The following is a 12124-nucleotide window of genomic DNA, read 5'->3' on the forward strand; positions in this document are numbered from 1 at the left end:
TGTCTCCCTATTAAACTCAATTTATTGAAAATAGGCACAATTTTTTTATTTCTATGTGTACCCAATGTTTAGCACAGTGACCTTGCACATAATACATGCTTAATAAATGCACATTAACTTAATAAATGCTCATTGAATGATGACAAGTTTCCCATCAGATTTAGTTGTTCTCCACAATCCTGGAAAATTCCTAGGAAGATCTTTTAAGTATGGCACATGCAAAGGCTATTTCCCCCCTCAGAAGTGTACAATACTCACTCAATCTACAATACAGAGAAAGTATTTACAGTATAGTGACAGACCTAGGGATGGCTTGGGCTTCTCAAATATTAGTACAAGAGAGTTTTGTTTCTATTTTATTCTTCAGTCTCAGGCCATATCTTTTTTTTTTAGCTTCTTTCACTTGTGTCCTGGAAATCCCTGGGGTTTTTATAGTGGTTTTTTAAGGCTCCATTAGACTAAATTTACATCTTTTTTTGTCAGACATTGCAACCTACATCTCAAGTCTAACAGTCACATTAAGCTCTTCTCTCAAATGAAAGGAAATTAGTAAGGGGAAAGTTTCTAAAGATTTCCTGATCATCAAAATTGTTTGTATCCTTAACCTTTCTTCCTTTTGGCATTAGTCAGTTTACCTAAATATTAGAATCAAAGGTTGACCTGGAAATATCATAATCCATTTGTAAAAACCCTGTATAAGCTGGTAATAAAAGCCCAGGCACCAAATTTACACCATTTTTATTTGGTTTTACAGGCCTTCAAGAGAGAATTAAAAACCAAAGAACCTATAATCACGAGTACCCTTGATACGGTGAGAATCTTTCTTTCAGAGAAACCTTTGGAGGAACTCGAGAAGCATTACCAGGAGCCCAGAGGTAATTGAATGGAAAAATGTAATAACATATTGATAGAAGGATCAACAATGTCTGAGAGATCCATAAATTCTTGATTCCTGTGTCAGAAGAGTTTATATTTTTCAGGTTAAATTTCACTGTATAATCAATTAAAATTAAGCCATATAGATGAAAAGAATCAGAAATCTTAATCTCCTATGTGTAAACACTTCTAAACTTCTAAACAAAATTAGAAATCATCTTAGATACAAATAGTTGAACATTTTTTAAATGAGAAATAGCTGTAGTTATTAAAAGGAACTCTATTCTTATAGAGACTATAAGCTAATTACCAATTTAAGAGATTAATCCAAATGAATTATTATTTGAGCCAAACATCATTCCCATCATTCAACTCAGCAATCTAATTGAATCTTTGAAGAAACAAGATAAAGTTAAGCATGAGACCAATGTAAAAAAACCAGCAAGAATTCTTTATATGTTATAGCTTTTTATTTCCAAAATTATGCTGTGACTTCTAAAACAGCTCTATTAAAGCAGCATTCCCATCTCTTGTTGTAAATGTTTCCTTTTATCTAATATGAACTATTCAATGCTATTTTAAAAACAGAGATGTAATAAAGAATTTGGCCTAACAGCTTGTTATATTACAAATTTAGAGCTGCCTCCTGAGGAGAGGGCCCAGAATGTCACAAGACTACTGAGAAAGCAAGCTGATGAGGTCAACAAGGAATGGGAAAAGTTGAACCTACACTCTGTTGATTGGCAGAAGAAGATAGATGAGGCCCTGGAAAGACTACAGAAACTTCAGGAAGCAATGGATGGATTAGACCTAAAACTTCGTCAAGCTGAAGTGATTAAGGGCTCTTGGCAGCCAGTGGGAGACCTACTAATTGACTCTTTGCAAGATCACCTAGAGAAAGTCAAGGTATAGTGTGTTCCTTATCTTCATCCTTTGGTGTCAACTGAAGCAGTCCAAATTTTTCACCTCACACTCCTAAAACTGAAGGCAACTTAAAAATATATAAATTCATTTTTTTTAAAGATTAGTCTTCTTAATTTGAAATCATTCATGGGCAATTATGATGTCATCATATAACCTTACCTATGATGTTTCTTAAATGTATAGAGATAAGGTACGTCATAGTAAATCACAATACTAGCATTGAGCCTGCCACTAAAGTAGACAATAAGACATAAAATTCACTTTATGAACTTGAGTCATGTCTTTACCTTCTGCAGGAGATCTTTCTGGTTCCTTCCCTTTGCTTAAGATATACTAAACACTATAATGTGGAGCAAACCATAATAAATAGCATAGTATATATGATTTCTTGTAATTCATGAAATCTTAGGAAATTTAGCTCCATGGGATTGATAAACTTTTAACCTTGGATCCAGGGCCAGTGCTCTATCCAGTGTGCCAACTAGCTGCCTCCATAACAAATATCTATAATCAAGGAAAGCAAATTTCCTCCTTGGAAATTCAAACATGTCTATTTCATTCAGCAATTTGAATTCTTCACCTTTCTGTCAGGAGATTGACAATGAGCATCATCTAAAGTCCTATGGAATTATGGTATTTTTAATATTTGTGGTTTTTTAATATTTTTATTTATTTTATTTATAAGATTATTTATTTTATTTATAAGATATTTTTCTTTATATTATTGCTCTTCTTATAAAAATTGCTCTTCTAATTCTGCTCACTTAACTTTGTCTTATTTCACATAGTTTGTCCTAGCTTAACTGTTTCATAATTTCTTATGGTAAAAACATATTCCATTTTATTCAGATGCCATAATTGTTTAGACCTTCCCTAATGGATGGATACCCTCTTGGTTTTTAGATTTTTTTGCAACTACAAAAAAAAGATGGTTCTTTTCCTTTTTCTTTGACCTCTTTAGAACATAAGCATTACAGTTGTATTACAGAACCAAAGGATATTCATGGTTTAGTGACTTTTTGAGTTTCAGATATACTCTGTTGTATTTCAGGTTAAATTTCACTGGGTAATCAATTAAAATTAAACCCTATAGATGAAAAGAATCAGAAATCTTAATCTTCTATGTGTAAACATATGTGCCCACTTCTAAAGAAAATTAGAAATCATCTTAGATATGAATAGCTGAATTTCAAATTGCTTTCCAAAATGATGATTCCAATTCACAAGTCCACCAATAGTGCAGTAGTGTGTTTTTTCCCACAGTCCCTCCAAAATTTGTTGATTTCTTCTTTTTTCATCTTTGCCTGTTGGATGGATTTGTTGTATATTTCTAAATATTGTCAAATAAGTCAGTGTAACTGCCAAATCTGTTACCTATATATTGCTGTTATTATTGTTTTATGCATTGATGAGAAAAGATTTCGTTAAACTAGATCTATTTTCTTAGAAACATGGTTTATGGGATCAAATATTTCACTATCTTTTATACATCTGCTTCATTTTAATGTCTTTTGCTATATAATTAGAACTCATCATGTTACAGTCTTATTTCTTGAGCAACTGCCACATCTATGCAGGCCTGGAAACAACAGCATATATCTCCAACTTATTATGTTAGACATCAATTAAATGGGGGAATGTACTGTTTTATATAACTTTTCAAAACTGCCTGTGCTATGTATTCTGCATTGCACATTTTGAGAATGCCTGGTACTGCAATTTTTTGTAATAATTAAGTTTAGGGTATAGATTATATCCATCCAGAAGAAAAGAAGAAACTATCAGAGCAATTTTGATTTTGCCCAATATTTATATTTTAGCTATTGAGGATAGAACTGCTAATATATGTATTAATTTCACTTTTTCAGTGGGAAGAGTAATAGTCTCCCTGTACCCCCACATCAGAAGCATTGTGGTCAAGTAAGAGTATGACAATTTAGGAAATATATCTATATACTATATTGTGCATCCCAAAGAATTTTTTTTCTTGAACTTTTTGGTCTTAGAACTAACTACTTAAAAAGCATAAAATCACACACACACACACACACACACACACACACACACACACAAAGTTTTTTTTAAGTGGGTGGTAAATTGGTAATTGACATTTACCATTATAAATGAAAATATCTTATTATAATTATAAAAATATTTGGATTCCCCTAAAAGATCTGAAGGACCCCAACTATACCTAAACAACACTTTGAAAATTGCTGCCATAGTAAGTAACTGAAATGATGAGGAAATTAGAGACTGACACATACAGAACACATAAGACAACACATAAAAATTGGGTTTGAAGATGTGTAGGCAGGAAAAAAGAAGAGTTGAGAGAATATGTTTGCTTTCACATTTAATGGGAGCAATAGGGAAGAGGCTAGAAGGAAATCAGAGATTTCATCTAAATATATGAAAAAGTCAATAATTAAAATTGCTATGACATTGGTTACTTCAAAAATCATTGAGGTATCCATTATTGGTGTTTCAGACAAAGAATTTCTGCTCTAGTATTTGTTGAACTAGATAACTTGTGAGATCCTACCCAATTCTGTGATGAGTTGCTTCATTGTTGGTGGCTTAGCCCACTTTAGCACTGAATTAAAAACAGTGCCTCTTCTAGAAACATTCCTTTAAAAAGTTAGCACAAAATATCTACATGAGATGTTTTGAGCACTTATTAAACGAATGAAGACATGGTTTTCATAAATGACTTGGTTCCTCAACAGTCGCTTTACCTTAGGAGATTTGAATTCTAGTCTTTGTTCTGCCTTTAATTCACTTGGGTCAATTTTTAGGATTACATATTTTAGATATATTATCTGAAAGGAATCTCTGAAGTCATCAGATTCAGCCTTCTCACTTACTAATGGCTTAAAGAAGATGAGTAGCTTTCCCAGGGTCATATGTGTAGTAGGTATCAGAGCTGGCATATGGAACTAGGTTCCCTAATTAAAAATTCAATATATTTACAACTTGATCATATCTTCTTACACTAACATCTGGAGGTTTTATGATATAAACATATGTTCATATATATATATGTATATATATATATATGTGTGTGTGTGTATAAATATGTGCATCTAATATACAGTATGTATAATATACATATATAGTATGTATGTATTAGTTAACAGAGTCATAAGTAGCCATTTTGGGCCTCAGAAGGTTGCCCTGTGTTGATTATTTCCAATTTGTTTTATATGTAGCTTATTTTTACATAATGGTTTTAATGTCTCCCATATTAAACTTGAGAGCCGAGACTATCTATTATCTTGTCTGTTTGTATCTCCAGTACTTAGCCCAGGTTTTATAATAGGTATTTAATAGTGCTTAATGTACACTTATTGATTGACCTTGCTTAGATTGGAGGAAGACATCCCAAGATGCTATGAGGCTATTGTATGAACAGATTAGCAGAAGTGGTTCACCTAAGAAGTAACTCATCTGCTTGCTTGCTTTATCACCCAAGTTTTTTTTTGCTAAAATGGTGCTCTGTTCAATAGATTTTTTTAATGTTACTGCCAGTATATAAAGTTCTGTTGGATCTTTTCGTTGTTGGCATCAGAAGGGGAGAGGAAGGAGTTTTTTGTTGCCTTGTTATAACTGTTGAAGGTCCCTTTGATAAAGGCTACTATAGAGGACAAAATTAATACCTATCTTTAAGTTTCTGGTTTATAAGATTTTTTTGAAAATATTTTTATATTTCAGGGTACATGAATTGATTCCTGTTATATCCCAATAAGTTAAATTTAAAGAAGTTTTACATTAAATTATAAATTCTAGAATGGACATTAAGTTCTTGCTGACTTTACAAGTAGAGATAAGAATTTTCTGAAAAAAAATTCTTGACTATGTACTTTATGACAGTGGAGAGAGAAAAAGCTCTGGACTGGATCCTCATGCATTCCCTTCCATTCTGAGTGCAGTTTATAATTCTTTGATTATGACAGGAATACTAAATTCATTCATATCCCAAAAGAATCAGATTTGGAATGGGGCTATGTGTCTCAGCATAGCTACCTCCCTTTGTGCAAGTAGAACCTGAATCTACCAGGGTATTCCCATAATGCCTTTAGTGTCTGAAAAGGCAACCCACAGTAATTGTTTCAGACATCTGCTTAACATACTTTGAAGTGCATATAAGTTCTTTCTCAGTTTCATTTGAACTCCAGCTGTCTTCACCAAAGTCTATAATCAATCTGAATTAAGTTGTCCTACTTCTCTTAATAAGTTTCTTATTAAGTTCTGCATTGGCTTCTTAGTAAGCCTTAAAGCTAATTCATGTAGAATTGCTATTTTCTTCTCATTCATTTGTCAGGCCTCCAAATCCCAACTAAAAAACAATCAGCAAGACGATTAATTTGCTGCTTCATAAACAGTTTATGCAAAAATATATGTTGCAAACAGACAGATGATGTAAGACAGTGAGTGGGGGATGAAGGAGAAAGAGGCATGTAATAGATTTGTTTTAACTCAAAGGAAATGCCTTCTGAATTCAAAATAAACATTTATTCAATAAGAGGAACATCCTTCTAGTCCCTCCAATTATTTCATAAATGACTTGATTGCTGAGTGAACTTTATTTAAAGATAGGAAATCTTTGGAACATTGAAGACCGTGAACATGTCCTTTATATCATCAAACTTATTTTAATTTGGATCTCTTTTTAATTTGTTTTGATAGGCATGTAAATGAACATAGGCACAAGAATATGCTATAAACGATACTCAATTAAATGAGAGCAGTACAGTAACTCTTTTAGTCATAAACATTTAGAAGTTTGCACATAATCAAAATGTATACTTAATGAATCCATCTTGAAAACAATAATTTCGAAGAGTTCAAATTGAACAGAGTAGCTCTAGAAAATCAGGATCTAAACTAAGTATTTTGGGGTTCAGAAACAGATAGTAAGAAATACTCTCTGGTCCTCCAGAGATACGGTCTGACAATTATAGACTTCTCCAAACAGAAATTAAGTAACATATCATTAGCATTAAAGGATTTCAGATCTCAAAATGGTATTGTTATAATCTAGTATTCAGAGAGATCTAATCTCATTATAAAGTGTGAATGTTTAATTCATTGCATCTCTGGTATTAATGGAGTCTTCATTTTCCTGGGACCATTTTTATGTAACAAGAAACCAAGAGATTAAGCATTTGTATTAGATTCTATGTATAGAAACATTGCATTAACTATACACAATCCTAAGATGCTAGTGATATTTAGTAAAAATTACACATTTGCTTAGAAAATGGCAGCTCCTGGCCTACTTTTGTTTTACTTTCCCCTTGATATTTACCAAAGATTCTCAAGCTCTAAGTTTATCATTGAGCTATTCTTCCACAACGAGAACAACAAGGCATGATTTAAGAGCAAATAACCCAAGAAGTAGGTGCCAGATGTGCTGTCATGCCCTGCAATTACATTTTTCACATTTATCCATTTAACATTGGCACCAATATCATGCCTCAGATAACCTCACATTAAACAAGTTAAGCAATGACACTGAGAAATGGTTGCCAGTAAGCCAGCATTCTGGATGTGATGGAAAAGTAGATGTGTGTATTGCTAATGAAACAAAACACAAATCTCGTTTTTGGAAAGAAATGTAAAAAAGATAGCTTTTTAGGATAAAAATCTGCCCTTCTCCAAAATATTGTTTCCAAGGCTGAATTTTTGTGTACCTTATTCATAAAGTCAGAGGAACCTTTGCAAGAAAAATTAGTTTTGTGTGTGATTATTCCATCATTTTCAATTTCTTCTATTTTCATAGGCCATGTGAAAAAATTTTATAGTATTCACTTTCAATTAAAAGCAATGTTAAATCACACAATATTCAAATATGTGGATTTAAAACTGAACTAAACTTATAGACTCCTGCTGGTCTTCTATACCAAATCCTATATTTTTTCCATTGTAGAATTTCACATAGGAACTTTAAAATTGATAACAATTTCTTCTTCAAATAGGGAGATTTTTTTAAGAGTAAAAAACTGATATGTAGGGTATAATCAATTTAACCACTGGGACCCAAAATATGACTCTTTTTAAAATTAATAATCATATTCTCACATTAAGGTGATAGGACATAAGTAACGTGAACATGACAAACCTTCTTTACTAAAACATATTAGGAGCCAAATTTTCTCATGGTCAAACAAAAAACTGCTGTTGAGATTGTGTAAAATTCAGTCTTACCTGTTAAAAAGGTTATCTTATAGCTACAAAATCTTACTAGTGAGAAATTATATTGTTCTATGAATTAAGTGATCTGAAACTTCAATGTTCGTGAGTCATCACAATGGTTGTCTGAAATATAAATACATGTTGGTATAGTGCAGAGGTGTCAAACTTGAGACTGAAAGTCCTCGTGGATCAGTTTTCTAAGTGGGAGCTGAATCAGATTAAAATGAAATTAGAAAATGTTTGACAAAAAAAATACAAAACTTCCTAGTGTTAATTTATTTTTAAGTCAACATCCTTGTAACCTGCAGGGATACATTTCTATTTGAGTTTGGTACCATTGGTGTTGTCAACAAGCCAGAAAATATTTATTAAGCCAGACACTGGATTAAGGACTGAGACATCAGTAAATGCACAAAGAAGACAGTCTGTATTCTCAAAGATCTTATATTCTAACAGGGGAAGAAAACACAGAAGAAAATGCCTGTGGGAGCCAGAGTAGAGAAAGAAGTCTAAAGGATCAGAAACTGAGCTGTGAGAGGAATGAATAGCATCCGAATAGAGTAGAGATACTTAACCTAAGATTAAGTATATTTTTGATAAATATAGTTTAAATTAATTTGTTTTGGGGCGACTAGGTGGTGCAGTGGATAGAGCACCGGCCCTGGAGTCAGGAGTACCTGAGTTCAAATGTGGCCTCAGACACTTAATAATTACCTAGCTGTGTGGCCTTGGGCAAGCCACTTAACCCCACTGCCTTGTAAAACAAAAAAAAAAATCAAAAAAGCAAGATAATTTGTTTCCTTTGTCTTCCTATATGTTTTATGTATTTAAAAACACTTTTTTTCCAAAAAAAAAAAAGGTCCATGGTCTTTGCCAGACAGCCAGAGGTGTTCATCACGTAATAAAGGTTAGGAATTCCTGCAGTGAAAAGATCATAGGAATATAGATTCTAATTGGAACTAAGCCTAGGGTCATCTGCTCCTACTTCAACTCCTTAGTTGTACAGATGAGGGCACTAAAGCTCAGAAAAGTAAAGTGTTTCACCCAAGGTCCTACAGTTAAAGCAGAGCTAGAATTTGAAAGTTATTTTCTGACTGGTATTGCCCAATGTCTCAAGCTCTAAGTTTTATTCTTGTAGTGCCTCTGGGTTTAGCTGGCAGTCTCTCTTTGAGCCAAATTAGTTATCCTTGAGGGGCAGCTAGGTGACACAGTAGATAGAACATAGGACCTGGAGTCAGGAGGACCTGAGTTCAAATTTGACCTCAGACACTTAATAATTGCCTAGTTGTGTGACCTTGGGCAAGTCACTTAGCCCCATTGCCTTAAAATAATTTTTTTAGTGTTCATATTAGTTATCCTCACAGAAACCAGGTGATTCAGTGGATAGAATAATGGGCTTGGAGTCAGGAACATTCATCTTTCTGAGTTCCAATCTGACCTCAGACTCTTGGTACCTGTGTGACCCCAAGAAAGTCACAACCCGTTTCCCTCAGTTTCCTCATCTGTAAAATGAGCTGGAGAAGTAAATGGCAAACCACTTCATTATTTCTTCTACGAAAATCCCAAATGGGGTCACAAAGGGACCAAACATGACTAGAAGTAACTGTTAAGTTTTCTCAACACCTTAGTTTTCTCATTTCTCATTAGACTATCTTGATTACCTATAAGGTTTCTTCCCATTCTGTGTTACTTTATCAAATTCAAGAATCTTTGCAATTTTTTATCCTCTGCATATTTTTAAAGTTTTCTCACTTTTATAAAATAGTACTTTTTCCCATACTCCCCAAACCCCTGCCTCTAGAAGCATATTTCCTTATCTCCATCATCTCTTGGACACTAATTAGCCCATTATAAGATATTTGGAGCAGTAATTCCCTTTAAAGCAGAACCTTTGAAGACACATAAAAGCAACTGAAGAAGGATGAACATGCATACCTGAAGAGAAACCTCCTTGGGCTAAATGTTTTTCATTGACAAATAAGTGCTATCAATCATAATCTTTCAAGTCCTACTATGTGTTAAGCACTAGTTAAACATGAGACATACAAAAAGATGTAAAAGTCATTCCCTGATATATTTTCAATATTCATTATACTTAAAATTGTCCTGGAATTGAATATGCTTGTCAATATTAAAATTTATTTAAATTAATATTTAAATATTTGGTATTTAAATATTCAATATTTAAATTGAACTACATTTTAGCTATTTTTCTCTTCCAAGTATTTTCTCTCATTAGTCAAATATAAGGATTTCCTTTTCATCATATAACTTCCTGTTTTACATGATGCTTATAAGCAGCAGCAGTCCTTAGCCTCCAAAGACTTGGCCATAACCCATTGAAGCCTTTGAACTGTGTTTAATTAACATCTGTTTACTGGAAGTAAGTAGTAGAACATTTAATCACTGTTCATTCTTCTTCAGCTTCTTTTAGCTTGCCTTCAAAGCCTCTGCTCTGAAGGGAACTGCTGGTGCTAATATCTGAAATTGGCAATTGGTGTCCAAAGAGAGCATGGTGAGAAGGAGATAAGCAACTAGATTCAGGGATTGGTGGAGTATAGAAAAGAGCATCAGACAGTCATAAAACCTGATGTGAAGTCCAGGTATGAAACCAGATGACCAGGGGTAAATCATTTAACCTTTCTGAGCCTCAGTTTCTTCATCTGTGCAATGGTGATCATATTTGCATCATTTTGTCCATAGAATCCTTGTGAAGAAAGTGCTTTTTATTTTATTATTTTAGGGTTTGGGGTTTTTTTGCAAGGCAATGGGATTAAGTGGCTTGCCCAAGGCCACACGGCTAAGGTAATTATTAAGTGTCTGAGGCTGGATTTGAACTCAGGTCTCCTGACTCCAGAGCCGGTGCTCTATCCACTGCACCACTTAGCCACCCCAAGAATGTACTTTTTAAACTGTATAGTACCATATGTGGTGGTGGTTTTTTAAATGATTGTCATTATTATTGTTCTTTACCAATATACTACATAATGCCTCTTTCTTTACTTTATGGTAAACGATGTCTGAAAGGGGAGAATAATTTAGGGACTGATTCTATTAGTTAGAATTATTCCTTACATTGTGTAGTTAAAAAAATATAAATACTATCTATTCATCACTATCTACAAAAATTGTTCAGGTTCCATTGAAAAAATCCTCCCTCTTCCTGACCAGCAGAAAACTTCATGATGACACAGCCTCTACCCTAGTAAAGGCCCTCATTACCTATTATCTGGACCATTGCAATAATTTTCTAATTGGCCAAATCTCTCCACCACCACCCCAAACCATCATCCACTTAGCTATAAGTGATTTTCCTAAAATTCACTCTAACAATGTCATTATCTATTTGATAAACTCAACTGGTGTCCTACTTAATTTTTGAGACCAATATTTCTCATCTTTATCTCATCATATCCAGGTATAAGTTCTATTGATTATTATTATTATTATTATTATTATTATTACATGATTATTAGTATGGTGATCCATATATATGTATATATATTTTATAAAAATGCACTGTCTTCATATGGCTAGTTCATAATAAGAAAACTTTTATTGGTAGAATTGCTTACTCAGTATCCCCAAGAAATGGAAACAGGTCTGAGAAGTGTGGATAGATTCATGGATGATAAACCCCTATTCAGTTATTAAGAGACTTCTTTCATCTAAAATTGGGGTATTGAACAAGGTGACCTCTAAGATTTCTTTCCACTCCAATAAAACTATCCAAGTGGTAATTAGCCTTGGGCCCAGATCCAGTCTCCCATACTGAAGTCTCAGATTCTAGTTTTGTTATTAACCATCTCCACCACTGACTCTGTGAAAGTCCTTGGACAAATCAATATGCCTTTCTCCATCTCATGTTTAATGAGAGAGGCTGGATGAGGTTTCCTTCTGCTCTATCACATTATAATTCCAAGACATTTCATATAAAATAATTATCCCAAGCAAAATTGTTGCATGGAAAGATAAGCAGAGTACTTAATTTGCAGTCAGGAGAGCTGACCTCAAACCATATCTCATAAAATCATCAAGCATAGCCTTAGAGCTAGAAAGAGTTAGGAAAGTCATCAAATCAAATATTTCATTTTACAGATGAGGAAACTGAGGCAGACAGCAATTA

The 12124-nt window shown here is 33.5% G+C and overlaps 1 protein-coding gene across 8 annotated transcripts in view; it reads left to right on the top strand.

Moving 5' to 3' along the window:
* DMD (dystrophin) overlaps positions 1–12124 on the top strand; it is a 2282785-nt gene that overhangs the window by 1893501 nt on the left and 377160 nt on the right. For all 8 annotated transcript variants that reach the window (XM_074220296.1, XM_074220284.1, XM_074220285.1 and 5 more), the window contains 2 exons: positions 755–875; positions 1514–1782. In XM_074220296.1, coding sequence (XP_074076397.1) covers positions 755–875; positions 1514–1782 — 390 coding nt within the window. The remainder of the gene's footprint in view (positions 1–754; positions 876–1513; positions 1783–12124) is intronic.

This window comes from Macrotis lagotis, chromosome 1 (genome assembly GCF_037893015.1).
Source record: "Macrotis lagotis isolate mMagLag1 chromosome 1, bilby.v1.9.chrom.fasta, whole genome shotgun sequence".
NCBI lineage: Eukaryota > Metazoa > Chordata > Mammalia > Peramelemorphia > Peramelidae > Macrotis > Macrotis lagotis.